At 41.8% G+C, this 20,466-nt stretch overlaps 1 protein-coding gene across 1 annotated transcript in view; it reads left to right on the forward strand.

Moving 5' to 3' along the window:
* Window positions 1-20,466, forward strand: part of ap3b1a (adaptor related protein complex 3 subunit beta 1a) — a gene marked incomplete at its 5' end in the record, with an annotated part of 66,633 nt that overhangs the window by 17,280 nt on the left and 28,887 nt on the right. The window contains 15 exon segments of the mRNA XM_083891068.1: window positions 1,973-2,155; window positions 3,054-3,089; window positions 3,094-3,207; window positions 5,030-5,127; window positions 5,917-5,971; window positions 6,063-6,134; window positions 6,345-6,407; window positions 6,516-6,648; window positions 7,003-7,112; window positions 7,211-7,387; window positions 9,494-9,680; window positions 11,157-11,287; window positions 13,202-13,361; window positions 14,558-14,735; window positions 19,248-19,401. Of these exon segments, the coding sequence (XP_083747194.1) occupies window positions 1,973-2,155; window positions 3,054-3,089; window positions 3,094-3,207; window positions 5,030-5,127; window positions 5,917-5,971; window positions 6,063-6,134; window positions 6,345-6,407; window positions 6,516-6,648; window positions 7,003-7,112; window positions 7,211-7,387; window positions 9,494-9,680; window positions 11,157-11,287; window positions 13,202-13,361; window positions 14,558-14,735; window positions 19,248-19,401 (1,851 nt within the window).

A 20,466-nucleotide genomic window follows, 5' to 3' on the forward strand; every position in this document is an offset into this window, starting at 1 on the left:
ATGTTATATATGACTGCAATGTGCCTGCTAGAGCCTGCAAATGATCACTTTTCCAAATGCTAACTGCTTTTAGCTCCCAGTAGCCTCTGTGGCTGAAGTCATTTCCTGTCCCTTAAGTTACTTTTTTTTAAGGTGGACCTAAAGAGATACTACTGAACTGAGCGTTCTGAACAGGGCTGTTTTGGTAGGGTGATTGAACTGCTGTGGTGCTTCATCCTTATGGTATTTTGAACAAAGAATGTCACAGACATGTTAATGGGACACCAGGGCACTAGGTTAACTCGGAGAAATGGGGTATAATATGGGACCTTTAATGGCAAATGTTTTGGTAAAACCAGTTTCTTCAGTGGTGACTTTGCTTCATCGAAAAAAAAACATAAATAAATGAAACCATCTAAATGACAATGCACCAGCAGTCATTTCTTTTTCACAGCACTGTGGCTTGTCACAGCAGGAAAAGCAGAAGGTTGAAATTATATATAATTTATGATGGCTGTGTTCCACTTGGATGTATGAGTAAGCTAATTTGCACAATACCAAAGTCCTCAAACTGTCACCTTTAAATGGAATGCAGTCATTTTTGGGGGTATTAATTACACCTATGTCTATTGTGGTGTGATCAAGGTCTTTAGTTCTGAGGGTTGCTGTTTCATAAAGGACATCTTGTTAATTAATTACATATATATCCAAAGCAAAGTCCCTTTACTGTCACACTCGGCTTTAAATTATCCCTGGACTTGACTATTGAGCATTTAAATAAATATATCAAAAATAAGCTTTGTTTTTGAGTTGGTTTCAACACCTGAATCCACGTATTCACAGGGACTGTTGTAGTTGAACCTTGACTTATATAATATTCAAATCACATTTGCAGCAGTGTAATTATTCTTATTAACTGGGTTTCCTTAACTCATAGGATTAATGTGCTACATTTATGTAACTTATAGAAATATGAGTGTCATAAAGGCTAATGATCGCTCTGATTTTTAGACCCAGGTTTCCAAGACAGGAGCCGCGCCAGCCAGTACACATTTCATGCACACACAGTGATGCACACACAATCAATGCAGGCTCATGACAACGCTGATGGGTAAATGCACCGGGTTCCCACAGGGCCACCGGGGGCCAGAAGGCTTTAATTGGGAAGACCAGATTCTGCTCCCTTTCTCTCCCTTCTTCTTCACCCTTGCCTGCCCGTGATAATGCTGTTTGCATATTAATACACCATCATGTCACTCACTCGGTGTCACATTCAGCAGCTGTAGCAGGCATTTGGGTGGTGGAGGCGCTGTGCAACAGCCAAATGTGTTTCCCCCCCCCTTCCTTTTCCACTTTGCTACTTCTTTTCCAGTGAATTGAACATCCTTCCTCTTCTTCTTTGGACTGTCTCCCTTTCTCGCCACAGCAGATCCTCTGCCTCCATCTTCTGTTACACCAACTGTCCTCATGTCCTCCTTCACAACATCCATGCATGAACCCTCTTCGTTGTCTTCCTCCATCTTCAGCATCCATTTTTGTCATTTCACTTCATTTCCAGTGAATTGGACATCCAATTACATCGTTAAATGTTTACAATAGACGCACAAACCACTTATTGATGGATGGAACAGTTTATTAAGTAGGCGGGCGAAACATTAAAGTGCAAACATTTTCCTTCTGATTAGCAACTAACCACTTAAAAAGCAAAAATAGATGTAATCAGAGATGTAAATTGGCCTTGTGTTTCTTTTCCTCCCCAAGTGCAATTATAGCACCTGTTCTTACAAGGGTCATATCTGTTAACCAGCGTTTAATTTCTCTGGAGTCTCTATCTATATTATGGTTTGTTAAAGATTTAAAAGTATTTGTGTATTTTGTGCTACACATCCTTACATCTCCTTAAACTTAATTCCGACATGTGATGCACGTTTAAAACAACATTATCCTTGCGTTCCGTCTCGCTCACCATCCACCCCTTCGTTTTCTTCCGCAGCTGGTGGCCGGCAGTGTGGTGATGGCCTTCGAAGACGTTTGTCCAGATCGCATAGACCTGATCCATAAGAACTACAGGAAGCTTTGTAACCTGCTGGTGGATGTGGAAGAGTGGGGCCAGGTGGTCATCATCTCAATGCTGACGCGCTATGCCAGAACCCAGTTCATCAGTCCCTGGAAGGAGGTGAGACATTCAAGACTCTCACGACATGCCAACGTCTACATTTTCGCATCGCGAGCACCACCGAAGGACCTATACCGTGTTTTAAGATTTGCGTAGTAGTCCTGTTTTTTGACTCTTATTATTAATATTACAAGTGCATTGCCCGTAGGAAGTATGTATTCCTATAGTGGGAGCTGAAGAAGATTTTTCAGTTATGGTAATACATGGTTAGGAACATAAAGGTAAAGGCATAACATAATAAAACTAGCTACGCTAATGCTAATAGAAAATTACAAAATTTGCGTTGCGCCTAATGAGGTTGCACAGTGTTTGTATTATGTTAGCCCTACGCTAATGCTAATCGTAGCCTTGCTAGCTTACCTTTGCCAAGTTAGCCGCAAAGTAGCAGCAGGCTAATGAAAAATAAATGTGCGCTCGCGTGTTGGTGAATGGACACCTCGTCGTTTCAGTATAACACCATGTTCTGCGGTGAACCGTGTGAAAATGTCTCACCCACCGTGAGGACAGCCTCTACACTCCCATCTCTCCACGCCAGACAGCGCAGCTGCTGCTGATGAGCCGCTGCCTACCTGGTGTAGTGTGATAAATCAGTGAAAATTAAAATTACTCCAAAAAATGTGAACATCAAAGATATGCCTGTCACAGACAGACAGACAGATGCAACTTGCTTCATAGATAGGTTATTATTTCTGTATGAAAAATGTATCGATACTAGAAATGTAGAATATTTCATAATGCAGTTAATACTATAATCACCAGTTTTATTCAGTTATATCAGTACAAATGTTTGTACAATTAAATGATGGATACTTTAAGTCCGTACATAGTTGAGCTGCTGTTTGAGAATCCACTCGGCGCTATAGTTTGATGTGTGCAATCAAGGTATTTTGTGTTCCAGGGTGCCATGTTTGATGAGAACAACGAGAAGGCTTTCTACGTCCGACTCGGAGGAGAAAAAAGACCAGAGGGAAGACAAACCTTACATCATGGATCCAGACCACAGACTGCTGCTCAGGAACACTAAACCTCTGTTGCAGAGCAGGAACACTGCTGTGAGTCACAAAAACACACACTAATGCTGTTTTTAAAAATGATTAAAGCTTGGCTCTGTAATTTGTCCCTGAAACACTTGTTATCTAATCTATCTATCTCCACACCATTGTAATACTGCAACAACTAGGACATGAAGATCATGTCTGTCACTAAAAGACCTGCCTACCGGCGTGTGTGCACCCTGGCTGTGCTCTCACAGCGCATGGAGTCTTCACAACACTCTGGAGAGCCGGATACCACTGAAGTGGAGACAATAGCTCGAAGTTTGCAGCCAAAATTCCCAGTTTCACGGCAGAAAATGACTTGCAGTGTTTTTTGGAATGGAGGTTGAACAAAAGTGCTGACAAGAGGGGATGGGGGTATATCGTTTTGGATTTTGAAGTGTAGCCTGCAATTGCTAGCTTTCCCACACACACACACCCTATTCGTAAAGAGCGAGTGTGGCATCTGATCATATATCACGACTGCTTCAGGGCTAAAAGATAGATGACAACAACATAGATTCACCCGCCACTTTATTAGGTACAGAGTGAACACCTATGATAATGCGGCAGGAGGGGCACCGGGTGCATTGTGTGTCTTCAGAGATGGTCTTCTGCATACATTGGTTGTAGCCAGTGGTTATTTAAAGGTCCCATATTATGCTAAATCAACGTTTTAATCATTTAAATCCTTATATTTGGGACTCTGGAGGCCCTATCAGTCGCCAAAGTGTGAAAAAAGATGACTCGCTCATGTTTTTGTGGTCTTCCTCCGTCTAAGTACAGGAGCTAAAACACGCAAACTGCTGTTAGCTCCCAGTAGCCTCTGTGGCTGATGTCATTTCCTGTCCCGTTTTACTTTTTTAAGGTGGACCTTTAAGGTGGACCTAAAGAGATACTACTAAACAGAGCGTTCTGAACAGGGCTGTTTTGGCAGCATGGTTGAACTGCTGTGGTGCTTCATCCTTATGGTATATTGACCAAAGCATGGCCACTCAGTAGGCCACCGTAACCATATGCCTAAATTCATTGAGTTGGTGCCTTATGATTTTGGCTGATTAGATATTTGTGTTAACAAGCATTTGAGCAGGTGTACCGAATAAAGTGGCCAGTGAGTGTACGTTGTTACAGCACTCCCGTCCCAAAATTCTCTTCCACAAATGCTATATGTATAATAATGTACACACCTGGACACATCAATCATGAAGACTCTCTACCGCGTATATATGTGTATGTTGTGCTAAAGTGAGTGCGGATCTCCATCACCCACGAGTCTCAAGGTCTCTGTCGTCGTGTCGCAGCAGGAGGAAAAATGCTCCCAAATGAAAGTGTTGATTAAAATGTGACACGCTGTGTCTTTACTCACGACAACGCGGCGACATCCTCCATCTTCACAGACGCATGAACCCTTTCATTCTGCCTGCAATGATGGACACACGTCCTCCGGCTATTTAAAGCGTTGCTGAGAAATTACCTTTATAGAGTCGTGTCATGAGTGCCTCTGCGAAACCCGATGACATGCATGTGAATGAAGGTTTTTTTTTTTTTTATTATATTATTTCAGCTCAGGTCGACAGATGGTATATGGCACCGTAGGTTGTGTAATAATAAGAAAGCACTTAAAAGTTTGAAAGTGCTTTTCCAAGTGTGAAAAAAGCATAAAATCAAGTTAGAGGAACATATAGAGTTAGAGGGTTTCACATTCTGGAAAGTGGTTAGAAATTGAAACAAATATCACTGGAGGAAGGTAACACACATTATATAGATGCTGTTCTATAAATGTTTGCTCGAAGAAGATGGGAAATATAAATATCTGACTGCGTTTCTTTTGTTTTCTTAGGTTGTGATGTCCGTTGCTCAGCTTTACTGGCATCTGGCCCCCAAACATGAAGTTAACATTGTCACCAAATCATTGGTTCGACTTCTAAGAAGCCACAGGTAATGTAAGAGTTAGAAAATAAAAAATTGATTCGTATAGATCCTCATTTGAACGATCCGTTATTGATCGATGAAATCCTTAGATGGATCTTATAGTGCAGACAGTTTTCTGTATCCACTGCACAAATCTCCCAAGACTTGACCTTTATAGTCTCACATGACTCATGTCATTGTTGTCCTCATGAGGATAACTGAAGAGTGCACAGATGCAGGCCAAGTTGTGCCTATAGTGACCTCTGCTGGACAAAATTAATAATGACTTCAAACTGTCTGATGCACTTCTATGCTGGATTTTTTAAAAAGTTGAACAGGTTTTTGTCCTCATAGGAGAATAGGTTCGACCTGGAACCCTTTTGGAGGGTTCCACCAAGATCCCTTTTAAAGCCCTTTATTTTGGAAAGGGGTTTTAAAGAGTTCTCTGGATCAAAATGGTTCTTACTGGAACCATTAGTGTTATCAAGAACCCTTGAAAAACACTTTCCCGAAGAAAGGGTTTTTCAGAAGCAAATGTTTCCAGGTAGAACCTCAGCCCTTGAAGAAGGACCCTTTTGGAACCCTTGTTTCTAAGAGTGCACCCAATACTGTATTGTTGAGTTGCACTGTGGTCATCCATCCCTCCATTGTCAACCACTTTATCTTCCACATGTCTGTAAATAGCTGTAATATTTAATCAAATAGAACGGGAAATCAAATTGAAATCGGCTCTAAAAAAAAGATAAACTGCGTGCAAACTTTGTCTGCCTCTTTATCTTTGTCGTATGATTATGTTCTTTTGTTTCTCTTGTGCAGAGAAGTGCAGTACATTGTGCTTCAGAACATCGCCACCATGTCCATTCAGAGAAAGGTAGGTTTGCTTTTGCACAGCAGGGAAAAATGAAAGTCTTGATGATGGCGATGATGCAGGATGGCTAATTGTATTAATTGTCTTCAAACAGGGCATGTTTGAGCCCTCCATGAAGAGTTTCTATGTCCGATCTACAGATGCCACACACATTAAAACATTGAAGGTAACCACCGTTTTATTCTCTACATCCATGGCTGTCGAACTGTGGAACACAACCTTCCGCCTTTTATAGTTTTTCTGAATCCCAGGTTAACTCTATTGTCTTTATTATTGTGTGGATACAGAATCATGCAGTTGTCCACGGAAGACAATAATAATGATATCTTACAGGGAATCAATGTATTCCAGCTTTAATAACTCACACATTTTGCAGTTGGAGATCCTGACCAACCTTGCCAATGAAGCCAACATCTCCACTATTTTGAGGGAGTTTCAGGTTTGTGCTTTTGTACCGTACATCGATACCAACAGTCAAGACTTAGTTACTGCTTTTGAGGAGTATACAAACTTCCCTTCACTTTTTCTTGATCTCATCTCTTTTCAGACTTACGTGAAGAGTCAGGACAAGGCGTTTGCAGCAGCCACCATTCAGGCCATTGGCAGGTGTGCCACCAACATCTCGGAGGTGGCAGACACCTGCCTCAATGGTCTGGTGCTGCTCCTTTCCAACCGAGACGGTAAAATGGCTTCTTCACATATTCCACATATACAGGCTTGGACACAAATCTTGGAAATATGGAGGGCATTTGATTATGTTTTGGGGATGCTTTGCTACTTCTGGCGTGGGGTTTCTTGAATCTCAAACTATCTATATTCCAACAGGATAATGACCCAAAACATCAGCTTTAAGCAGACAATAATGGCTCATAAAAACATTGGATTATTCTGAAATCATCCTCTGAGCGCTGATCTTAATCCTATTGAACATCTATGAAAATATTTCAATAATACAGTACGGAGAAGGTACGCTCTAAAGAGACTGCAATAGTTGTGTTGTTTTGGAATCATGAGGACTTGTTTTCTTTGTGCAGAGACTGTGGTGGCCGAGAGTGTGGTGGTCATCAAGAAGCTGCTTCAGACTCAGCCCACCCAGCACAGCGAGATCATCAAACACATGGCCAAGCTCTTCGACAACATCACTGTACGATTTCGTCACTCTGTTATCGTTTCCACTGACGCCGTTTCGCATTCGTTCGCCGGTGTTGACTGTCGTCTTGTCTGTTGTCACCGGAATCGCAGGTCCCCATGGCCCGAGCGAGCATCCTGTGGCTGATGGGCGAGTACTGCGAGAAGGTGCCAAAGATCGCACCAGACGTTCTACGTAAGATGGCAAAGAGTTTCACAGCGGAGGAGGACATTGTCAAGCTGCAGATAGTCAACCTGGCTGCCAAACTCTACTTGACCAACTCTAAACAGGTAATGGATGAAACACTAACTAGACAAATACAGCTGGTCCTTGAAAGGGTAATAATGTCTATGTTGAGCCAACCACACCAAGCACAGTTACTGTATTGATAATTGTATCTATAAACCTAGTGTACACAGTCACACAGGACCTGGTGCAGAACCTAATTTGAAGATTTGAATTGTGGTCAAGCATTACCTGTTTATGGTTAAGGTTAGAGATAATGCTTTGTTTAGGCTGTCCAAATAAATAGAAGTCAATAAAGTGTCCAAAGAAGGATTGACTGCCATTCATCATTTCGAACATCACATCCTGTTCTGGATGGATTTCGATTTGATTAAAATATCTAATTGTGGTTTTTCTGACAGAAATTGCAATTGCAATTTGTTCAGGTAACCCTAACCCTTTAGGGTTTCAAAACAGCACAACTCTATATTCTATTCCAATAAACACTATTGTTCGCTGATGTCGATGCCATTGGACACTTTTCAGAATGATTTTTAGACATATTTTTATTTATTTATATATTATAATTTATAGTTATTTGTGTTGATGGCCCTTAAAAGATAAACCACCTTACTGTTATCCTAATGTGATGTTTTAAACATTGTATTTCACAGCTTTGTCTTTTTCCTCACTGAACTCACGATCAACTTTGTGCTAAACGTCTGGTTTAACTGCAGAGCTGTGAATGAGAAAGCTTTGACGTAATAGTGCAGCTCGGTGTCTGCAGGCCCATTCACTCAGAGTGGGCAATTTTAGCCCCTGTGCTGGGTTTATGAGCCCAAACGGCGCCTCTTCAAACGAGCAGATCATTAAACCTCTTGCTCTCCGTAATGTGTCGCAGAGGAGAGTGGGAGACACAAAGTCAATGCTCTAAAAGGTTTGGGTTATTATTCCACCTTCACGGCAGCAGTAGGTTTTGTTTTTATGCCGGACCTAAATAATATATGTCGGCACAAGTGCTCTTTCTCACTATTTTGGGCCACAGGCTGAAATGATACAGCAAGATTGCTACGGGGAGAGAAAGAGAAGATTTGGAAAAGTTCACATGAATGGTGTACAAAAACTAAACTTTTTGGAAAGCCAGTTCTTTTGATACCACTCCTACTCACGTCAATGTCACCCTCTCATCAACATGAGTTACTCCTACTCACTCAAGTAGTTGAGGAAATGGTTTAGTTTAGAAATCTGCAGAACAACACAGGATCATCCACGGTTTATAAAGTGCTAATGTGGCTTTCTGCCTCTCCTGTGAACATGCATGTCATTCACTAAAATATAAGCTGAGGTAATCTCCCAGTCCCTGAAATTCGATATTTATACACAACTTTTTGTTTATTTATGCATTCATCGTTTACTGCTTTATCCACTGTGCGATTGTTTGTATTATGTTAGCCCTACGCTAATGCTAATCGTAGCCTCGCTAGCTTACCTTTGGAAACAGGTTCGCCAAGTTAGCCGCCAAGTAGTAGCATGCTAACGCAAAATGAATATGTGCTCGCGTATCGGTGAATGAACACCGACTTCATCGTTTCAGTATAACACCATGTTCTGCCGTGAACCGTGTGAAAATGTCTCACCTACCGTGAGGACAGCATCTTCACTCCCACCTCCCCGCGCCAGACAGCGCAGCTGCTGCTGATGAGCCGCTGCCTGCCTGGTGTAGCGTGAAAATTAAAATTCCTACAAAAAAATGTGAAAATCAATACCCATATCCAAAGTTGCAACATACTTAATAGATATATATTGTAATGGAATTATTATTGAGTACAATAAATATCCTACCTAGCATTAACATCCAACGTTAACGTCTTCATATAAGATATCTTTTTTTCTCAGCAAAAGAAATGTTAGGACAACAAGCTCTGGATTTGTAGGAAATTACATACTTGAAATATTTCTTGGTGCGTTCACTTTCTCTGTCGAGACGTGGCATTTCCTCCAAAGGTCAAATCATTCCTTCACAAACCTCACGCACGTCAATAATCTTGCCTCACTTGTGGTTGGATTATTGACGTGTCAGTAACGTGTTTTATAGCTGCTGTTTTAACATGTTGTCCCACTTGTTTCCTCTAACGTCTGCATCCGCACTCCACGTCTCCTCCTCCCTCCAGACCAAGTTGCTGACCCAGTACATCCTGAACCTCGGCAAATACGACCAGAACTACGACATCAGAGACCGAACGCGCTTCATAAGGCAACTCATAGTCCCCAGCGAGAAGAGCGGCGCCCTCAACAAATATGCCCGACGCATCTTACTCGCCCCCAAACCTGCTCCGCTGCTTGAATCTGCCTTCAAAGGTAGTGCATAAACACTTATAATATCAATCAGTGATCTTTACTTTGAAGCATTAATTCCATTAACTGTCTTGAAAATTTAGATTCTCCTCTGTCTGTTTAGTAAGTTCATCTCAGAGAATCACTGAATACATATTAACTGGAACTCTATTTCACATCAAGCCGCTCCATTACCAGCAGTATGCAAAGATGATTCAGGCAGTGGTTTTATTATTCTGGTGTGTCTGTCTCTCTGAAGGGCAGTTAGGTCAGACCCCTTTGCCTTGGACTAATGAGATGGGTAAATTATTGAGCTAATGCTAACCTTTTTTCTGACTCTGAGAGGGAAAATAATCCCTTTCATTTAGCTACCTCTTCTCTCTCGCCGACTAAAGCGACAGAAAGGGCTTCTTACAGCATTAAAATTCAGAGACGGTTTGCACCTACTGGATGTTTATGGAAAGCATTAACCACCGCTGTCATTCTTAATATTCACGTCTCAAAGTCTCTCTTTTCTCTCTTTTTTTCCCCCCCTGGCCTGCAAAGCTAAGCTTTTAGAGCATAAAGTCCCAAGGTACAGACACCAAATATCCTCCTGTGAGAGAAAAACAGAGAGCGGATTTGAAATGCAGATGTGTAATGCAGGAGATGATGCCTGGATCGTATGTTAAAGACACACTATGTAACGTTTATGCATTAAAATATTAGAGGTACTACAGTTTAATTACACTGGGTTACAAAAAAAAATAAAACTATAAGTTGTCTATGTCTTTTCAACTGAATTAGGACCATTTTGCACCGCTGAATCCAAAAATGACATCCATTTTTCTCAATCAGGTCAAGTTTTTTATGCTAATTAGTTTTTTAATTAAATTAAAATTAGCAGATGTAGCAGAATACATCAGGCTTACTTTTGCAAGATCTTCTAGTCGAAGCCATTTCATTCACTTGTAATATATACATAAAAAACAATTAGTCATAAGTTGGCGCATGCAAAATCTAGTAACAAAAATGTTGCTTCATATGATGTGAAAATACCCGTACATGTAAACAAAAACGTTAAAAAACAAATATGTAGTTTGTTCAAAAAGTTGACCCGATTGAGCAAAAGCAATGTGATTTTTGGATTCACCACATTAAAATTAAACAATAAATTTGATGTTGACCAGTGTTCAGCAAGCTCTCAAACAAGACAACACTTCCCACGATCTCATCCCGCTTCCCGTCATCATTGTTACCGTTGAAACTGAGCGACCCCTAGTGGCCTAAGTGTTTTAGATCTTTTTAACCCTGTAAAGCCCAAACCATTAAATCATTGACAGAAAATTCAAATTCTTTGAAACTGGAGACTTTATTGGTCCTTCTGAACAAACAAACAAACTGGCTCCCTCATCACCAATTTTACACTGAACCTCATTTTGGCCTTGTACATTGCTTACTGTTGCTCCACACTCACACACTTGTTTGGCTTTCCATCACTCCTCTTTGCTCTTCTTCCAGACCGCGACCGTTACCAACTGGGCACCCTCTCCCACAGTCTCAATACTAAAGCAAGCGGATACCAGGAGCTCCCGGACTGGCCAGCAGAAGCTCCTGACCAGTCTGTGAGGAATGTGGAGATCATTGAGCCAGTAAGACACCTGCCCACCTTATCATAGAAACAATTCATATATGACTAATTTGTATCTTCGCATTGGTACTTAATTATCCCTCAAAGTATATACGTGGGTGCTATCACAAGATGTTTATGTTGCTGGAAATATATATATGCGCTTGTAGGTGTATGTTGTCACAGACAGTGCTTCTGCATTAGATATTCACTTTTATTCATTAATTATGAATCATATTAATCTGATTGTATTGTTTCCACAAAGACACCGGGTGAAAATGTGATCTTATTAAACCTGATTTGCGTCGCAGATAATAACTTGAGCGATTGACATATAAGTGTTCAGTGAGCCTGGTCTTGCTTTTGTTTCTGTCCTCATGGAGGAGGCAGTATAAAGTACTTACAATAGTTCATAACTGTGCAAGAGGAAGTGACATTTTACATTCGTCCATCGAATGTCCATTGAACATTCGTCCATGGCGACCATTGAAGAGGTTATATTATTGTGCTTTGTCTGACATGGACACAAACGCAAGCAGATTTCACTGTGGTAGAATGAATGTAAGTCATCCCATTGGGGTTAGGGTTGATTATATTGATATCAATGATATTAATCAGTGGTGTTGCAGATGACGGAGATTCGTAATTTGACAACTTACTTCTCTGGTTACTTAAACATTCCACGGCCCAGTGAGTTAAGCTGGGCGCTAAGCAGTTACTCTCTGTTTTCTGGCTGCAAGCTCTGGTCGCCAATTTAGAGTGCCCATATAAACTCTTATTCGTTGTTTTCCTGACTGAATGGACTATACTGCCCCCAATATTTCCAGTGGTATCGCTCCATTTCATCCGTCATCATAAGCAGTGACGAATGAAATTAACCCAAAGTGTGTACGAAAGGCTCCGTTCCATCTCCTTCTTTTGCGTAAAGTATAAATGGGCCTTTTCCATAGCAATCTTTTACTATGACATCACCCAACCCTATCAGTCACTACTTTCAGGTCGTTTTCCATACAGCATTATGACCATTTTGTTAATGAAGGTCCCATTTACGTAAGAGGAAGGCTAAGGTGTGATTACCAGTCCTCATACTCTACTACTAGTGGAATTGAACATTTGGTGAAATGAAATGTAAGTGAACAGATCACCACAGAAAAAAGAAGTTGAAGAAGAAGTAATTTCTAAATATCATCCTTTATTCTGTGAATTCTGTTTCTATTGCACTCATTGACATTTAGCTTTTATCAACTTCTCCACCTTCCCCAACCATAACAACCTTTTTGCAGAATTGTTTTTCCAATTTTTAGTGTTTCCATACAGACTTTTTGACATCAGGTTGATGGAAACTCTTTCACTTGCACCTTTTGACCAATAAGAAGCCTGATAATTCGGTGCTTTTATTGAAGTTTATTGAACTCTGGTTGCACTAATTTATTGTGTTTGCATTAAGTCTTATGTGTCTGGCCTCATACTATGCATACTAACATGGTTGTTTGCACACCTTTGGACCAACAGTAATCATATTCTTGTGATCTTCTACAAAGTCAAATGTGTAAATTCTTTGTTTTATGGCAATCAGTCTGAAGAATCTGAGGAAGCGTACACTTTAAAAGCTGTGGGGTTCATAATACAACTGTAAAGGAGAACACAAGAAGTTGTGATTATACTTAATGTCTCGTTTAATGTAGAAAACCGATTTAATAGAACGAGTAACAGAATCAACGTTAAAGCACTCTTACCACTAATGACCAGACATATCACTATTTTCTTTGACATGACAGTTGTTGAAAAATATGTATAACTATGTGATCATACCTCTGATTTAAGTGTAATTTATAGAATAAATTAGATATTATATTATAATTATAGCTGGAAGTTTCTGATTAATCTCGGTGTGCAGAATTAATAACCTGTGCTTCTCTTCACTGTATCTGCTTAGGTGAAAGAGTGGGCACCGTCAGTGGGGAATGCCAAAAAACCCAAATCTGGTGAGAAGTTCTACTCCGATGAAGAAGATGAGAAAGAAGAGGAAGGATCTGACAGCAGTGGCAGTGAGGACAGCAGCAGCAGCAACAGTAGCAGCAGCAGCAGCAGTGAAGGTCTTTATACATTTCTGTTTGTAAAAGTGTACGTTTGCTCTGCTGCTTCCTCAAAAGTTGGTGTTTTTGTCCTTAAAACCTCTGTCTTAGACCTCAAGTGGAGTTTAATGGAAAAGCAAATACACAATGAGCACTTAAGTTCCATGCATCCATCTTCGACCGCGTTATCTTCCACACGAGGGTCGCGGCGGGCGCTGTGCCAATCATAGGGCGAAAGGCCGGGGACACCCTGGACAGATATGATCACACCCTATGGTCAATTAAGAGTATTTACCCCAATTGCATGTTTTTGGACTGTGGGGGGAAGCCGGAGAACCTGGAGAAAACCCACACTCGCACGGGAGAACATGCCGAAAGACCCTTGTTTTCCGACTGAGTCATGAACCCAGGTCTTCTTGCTAGGCAAGAGTGCTAACCACGACACCAACCATGTGGTTTCTTCACTATTCAGCCCATGTTTCTTAAACTTCTATTTGAAGCAGCAGATGCAATTCAGACCACAAATAGGTATACGATTAAAGCCCAGTTTATACTCCTGCGTAAAGTGCTCTAAGTCGTTTACGGAGAGCCCTCTACGTCACCGGAGAGCCTCTCCGTCGTCAGCAAGGGCTGCGATTGGTCCTCAGCCAGTCTCTGGGCGGCATGCAGTGAGTGCCCTGATGATTAATATGAGGTAGCACACGGCGTAGAAGTTCATCAAATTTGCAAGCCGACATTCGGAAGTACCTGAAATGGATTTCTTCGTCCATGTCCCTCATCGGTCCAATAAGACTGGTTAAATTGGCCTGCCATCAGTCTCGGTACATTTAGTGGACGCAAATACCATCTCCGGACACGTCTCCTCAGTCTTTCACGTCTCCATTTTTGTATCAAAACTCTCCCGGTTTCAATGTTATTCAGCTGCAACAACAACAACAACAACAACAGTCGTTCTATCTCGGCTATTGCTCACTGTAGCTTGCAGCACAACAACCTTGCGTAGCGAGCCCTACTGATCAGGCGGGAAATTGCAGTGCGCATCCGTCACCACGACCGAGAACTATTAGGGCTTAAGGGGTCTCGGTAGTTACGCAGTTGGATGACGCATTGCGCAGTTGTAGAAGTATAATGTGGCCTTAAGTTTTACTTTTATGAAAATACATGGATTGCAACTTTAACGCATCGGTATTTTAACATGTATGCGAATGTCTGCACAGAGTCTAGCAGTGAGAGTGAGGAGGAAAGCAGCGGAACATCAGAAAAGACCTCCACTGATTCTGGAAAGAGTTCAAGTGGATCAGAGGGGAGCTCCAGTGACTCGGTACAAAACAAGAAGAAAAAAAAGACCAAGAAGGTGGTGAAGAAGAAGAAGAGCAAGCCAGCTGCTGCCGACAGGTATGGCAAAATCCCCGCAGCCTGTCTGACTCTGAATGCATAATTTTTCTTCCCTGCAAATTTGGTGTGTCCAGATGTTGCTTGCTTCTTTCTATTTTTTTTTTTTCCTCCTCTCGCCGCCTTAGCTAATTAGACAGGTGGGTGTTTGTGAGAACAAATGTGATCGGTGTTTTGCTGCATCAATAAGTTCAACCTCCATCTGTTCAACACTTCAGGCATTTTAGGATCTATATGACAACCCACCTGCTGGAACAATACATTTCCTTTCTTCCCTAAACACTCAAACATTTTCACCCGATCCAGTTAGTATGGCATGGACAAAGTTAACTGTATGCCTTTTGAATATAAACAATTGTAGTCAAGTATACAGTAGTGTTTAGATGATACTATCATATTATACCCTATTTCTCCAAGTTAACCTAGTTCCTTGGCCTGTGACATGCTTTGGTCAAAATACCATAAGGATGAATCGCTACAGCTCAGTTCAATCACCCTGCCAAAACAGCCCTATTCAGAATGCTCTGTTTAGTAGTATCTCTTTAGGTCCACCTTAAAAAAAAAGTAAAACGACATCAGCCACAGAGGCTATTGGGAGCTAACAGCAGTTAGCATTTGGAAAAGTGATCATTTGCAGGCTCTAGCAGGCACATTCCCTATTGCATATATAGCATGTATCCACTGGACAGACAAATCCTCTGAGGCTGGAAGTTTGTGTAGAACTCTGTGCTGCACTGTGCAGCCAAGAATAGAACTTTTCGCGGACTTCCGGTTTTCAGATGCCCTTGCCCTCGCCAGCACTCTCACATGTTTTACGGACAAAGCGGAGCTCCGCGAGACAACAATTCCAGGAATTTAGCGCATTGTGACGTCCCAATGAGTGCGGAAGTCAACATCGCGTGTTTTATGTATACGAGTGAGTCATCTTTTTTCACACTCTGCCAACTGATAGGACCTCCAGAGTCCCAAATATAAGGATTTAATTGATTAAAGCGTTGATTTTGCATAATATGTCCCCTTTAAATCATGAACGATCTTGAAGATTTTAAGTGGATGTGTTCCAGTGTTGTTCGCTATAATTCATTTTGACTGTGACTAATGAAACCATTTTTTTTTTTACACCTCTCAAAACATGCCATAGAGCATCTCTTCTTTTTTTTTATTGTGCCCTTGCTTTATTCTAAAACATTTTGCCACACTCTCGCTCTCTCTCCCTCCCTAACTCATCTCCACGGTGGGACGATAAAACATCCATAAAGTTTTTACTATCCTCACAGGCAGCCGGACGCCTCCCTCTGTGACCTGGCTGCCATTTTCACCTTATAACATTCACATCTCCTGTTCACTCAGCGGAGACGGTCGGACACTTTGTGGGATAAACAGTCGCAGTAGATGTGCTTTGTTTGTAATGCTTGTTCCACTCGTATAGGTGTGGTTATATCCACATCTTCATTTGAGGAAACACCAATAGTAATTTACACATTTGGGTTGTTTAAGGGATTAGAAAGTAAGTGTGGTGGCGCCGTCTTCCTGAAGTCTGAGTGCAAGCTTCCCTAAGAATCTTCGACTTCAAACCGCCTTTGTCCTTAGCCATACTTTTTACTGCTCTGTTTATAAAGTCTGTGAAGCTTTTTCTCGAATAGCAATGATAAAATTCAACTTTGACAGGGAAGTACACAAGCGTTTAACTCAGAAATTCGCTGTATATGTATATTTAAATTAGTCTTTATCGGAGCCGTAAAAAATACATTTCAACTCGTCGTAGCATCTGCTAGTAAGTGACAGTCACATCACGACATTACGCTGCACCTCACGTCTGTCAAATTCCTAGTTGTCACAACAGTTGTTTTACTGTGATTTACTGCTTGAATCACATTATTATCCTTATTCTTAATGTTCCCTCAGTTAGTAATGGGGCGGCTACTGCCTGATCTGACTCTTCATGCTGCTGTCACTGTCGGCAGGCAGTGAGTCACTTGCGACCTGCGGCTGCAGTAATAGTGGCTCTGCTGTGTGGCGTAAATCATGAACAGGTTACTTTGCAGATTGTAACAAATACGACACCCGACTTGAACTGACTTTCTCTAGAAGGCATTTTAGATTTCCAGGATCCGAAACTGGGAAATCAGATATGAAAAACCCTAAAATTGGTTTGAATAGAAATGTCAACATGCACGTTTGTGACCACACCAAACTTTCCTAGACCAAATCAACAGTCAGGACTCAAACAGATTTGATGGTGTGTATCTGCGCCATTACCTCATTATGAAGCTCTAAAGTTTTGAAACGAACAGTTCAAGCGCTCTGAACGGCAGATATTCCTGCACCGGGCACTCGTCCGGGCACATTACATTGCGTATATTGAACCGCAGAAGAAGAAGAAGAACGTCCGTTGTGGAGGTGTTACACTTGCGACAGTGTCTTCTGACTCTGGGTCAAAGGTCGTAAAAGGGACTGCGGGGGGGGAGTCGCGACAAAGCCATTTTTAAACATTGTTAAAACAATGTTTTGATAACGAGTAGCAGTACATCCACCGTTCCAGAGGGGGAGCTGCGCTTCTGAGAGCTGACGCGCTAATTTTGTCACTTCCAGGTACTTGGCCAATCACAAGACAGTTGGGAAAGGTCTCATAGGCTGGCCAATCATAACACAGTTCTGTCTTCTGGGGGTGAGATTTCAGTCTGAAACTGGCGATAGCTTCAGTGAGGAGAGATTTGGATTGGCTCGTTTGCAGCAACTAGGAGGTTTTTGACCATAAAAACAAGTTCATGTATGCAAGTAGACCTCCATAACTCATATATGTGGGATAGGACCACTCTATGGGAACGTTAATCCACATCATTGTTTCATATCAAATAATCTAATATCATTTACACCTACTGTAATACACACACACACACACACCCTCTGTCCACTCTCACATCCTCAGGTCAGCAGAGCGGCAGGAATAATCGTTACTGTGGGTTCCATTAACAAGCTAATCACGGAGAATTTTCCTCCAGTCGCATGGTCCACATTTACATGGCTAATGGATAATGACTTTTGATTGGTCATTTAACAGCCTGGTGTTACCAATGAATGAGATTTAAGTCATTACCACTGAATATGCTCACACGCACTCTCTTACACAGCGGCAAATTTACTTTCTTGTGCGCTCGACTTGATCTGCTGACGGACACACAAACCCGTGCAGAATGTACCTGATTTCGCCGTGTGACAGGCTGCCGACTGACCCTGTTCTCTCCATTAGAGAGTATAATTAGAGCAACTCACCCCGGTGCTCAAACACACACAAACATGCACGCACACATATACACACAGTAATTAGAGCCGCTCACCCCAGTGCTTCCACAACAAACACAGCATAATGCCCTCATTATGGCCCAGTCATTTCAGGCAGGGCCTAATCAGGCCCACAGTGATTTATATCACTTTTTCCTGTTCGCAGCAAATGAAATCTGTAGGCCAAATTAATACTGGCTTTTCATCATCGCCCAAGTTAAAAAGCCAGTTACCGTCACAATTCCCCTCATTAATTTAACGGCTGAAAATCCAAGGCAGGCGAAGTAAACACTCATTATTGGGACAAATTGAAGAGGGACAGAGCAAGTGAAAGAGAGAGGAGGAGGAAGACGGGAGAGTGAATGCAATATTGAATTAACGTCACAAATAAAAGCCCATTGATCTTTTTTTTTTTGTTCTGACAACATAAGGCTATGATTAAAGAGGGGGGAAAAAGTTTGCTTTGTCTGCTTCCTCAAATATTTGTAAAATAATTTGCATGGATTTTATTTAAAGGTCCCATATTATGCAAAATCAACTTTTTAATAATTTTAATACTTATATTTGGGACTCTGGAGGTCCTACCAGTCGTCAAAGTGTGAAAAAAGATGACTCACTCATGTTTTTGTGGTCCTCCTCAGTCCAAGTACAGGAGATAAAATGTTGACTTCCGCGCTCACTGGGACGTCACGATGCGCAAAATTCCTGGAATTGTTGTCTCGCGGAGCTCCGCTTTGTCCGTAAAAACGCGCAAAAGTGCTGGCGAGGGCAACGGTATCCGAAAACCGGAAATCGGCGAAAAGTTCTATTCTTGGCTCCACAGTGTAGCACAGAGTTCTACACAAACTTCCAGCCTCAGAGGATTTATCTGTCCAGTGGTTACGTGTTATAAATGACGACAATGTGCCTGCTAGAGCCTGCAAATGATCACTTTTCCAAATGCTAACTGCTGTTAGCTCCCAGTAGCCTCTGTGGGTGATGTCATATCCTGTCCCTTCAGTTTCATTTAGCTTTTTTTAAGGTGGACCTAAAGAGATACTACTAAACCGAGCGTTCTGAACAGGGCTGTTTTGGCAGAGTGATTGAGCTGCAGGTAACTAGTTTAACTTGGAGAAATACTGTATAATATGGGATCTTTAAAAACTGCACAGAATAAAGGCAGTAATCAGGTTTGTTATTGCTCTTTTTGATCCCACGTCTGAGTCAATGGTGTGTTCCTCCTGTGCATTTCAGTGATTCCGATGAAAATGGGAACGGACCTGTGGCCGGTTCGAGCAGCTCATCAGCCGAAAGCTCCTCCGGCTCAGAAACAGACTCTGAAGGCAACTCTGATTCCGACCCCCCCACAGCGCAAAAGAAGAAGAGTTACGTGAAGTCCAAACCCAAGGTGATATTATGATTCAATTTGCTGTAAAGAAAAACCTCAAGCTTATACAACTCCTGCATGGAGGAAGTCTTCACGTTTATAGCAAGGTTCATAGTTAAGTTTAGCTGGAATTGTAGCTCATTTAATTGGACTTCTGTCCTTGTCCCAGTACACAAGTGCTAGCAGTGCATTGTTGGTGTTTGACCATTTCCAGTTGATTATGTCACGCAACAGATTAACTTGACAGCTAATTGATACCACGTCATGCATGACTCGGTGTCTTTCTACCTGGCAGAGCATAAACACAGTCGACTCATCAGTTCACAAATGTATGGATTGCACCGTTTCTCTTATTTTGTGAACCAGCTTCTTCTGTTATTTGTGGGTCAAAAACATGTGCAGAACATTTAGGAATTGCAGTTGTGTTTAGACTCGCAACATTATTATCTGGGTGTGATTAACAACGGCGCTTGAAAACATTTTATGAACCAATTAAGAAAATAATAGATAGATTAATATGGATTATGAAAATTAATTCGTGCAAGGCACTAGGTTAACGCACGACAACGCATGACGCATTTCCATGACGACTGACCGGAAAAAGATTTGCGTGACGTCATGTTTACGTGCCGCGACACCGGAGTCCAAGCAGCTCTGTTAGCTGCATTAGCTCCTTTTAGCGCCGGTTAGCACGCCTACAGTCGAACTGGAGCGGCCTGTTTATTAAACGAAAAGAGCAGTGCTACAAATAACCAGCGTACCTGTGTACTGCGTATGTGTGTCTCTGTTTTTAAAGTTAAGCGTTACTTTAGAGACTCATTTTAACAATCCGGGGTCACATAAGCATGACGTCACGCACGTCTTTTTCCGGGCAGTCTTCGTGGAAACGCGGCATGCGCTAATGTGTGTTTTCGTTGACGCCGTTAACCGCCACTATGGCGTTAACGTGCCCAGCACTAAAATAAATGCTAGTTGCAGCCCTAGTGTGTTCAGACTTTGTACAAATTCAGGTGGACTAGGGTCGGCCATTTTGGACGACCATGTTTGGACAGTAGCCCTCAATGGACAAACTAATCATGTCTTGAG

The sequence above is a fragment of the Microchirus variegatus genome (genome assembly GCF_963457635.1).
Source record: "Microchirus variegatus genome assembly, chromosome: 1".
In the NCBI taxonomy this organism is placed as follows: domain Eukaryota; kingdom Metazoa; phylum Chordata; class Actinopteri; order Pleuronectiformes; family Soleidae; genus Microchirus; species Microchirus variegatus.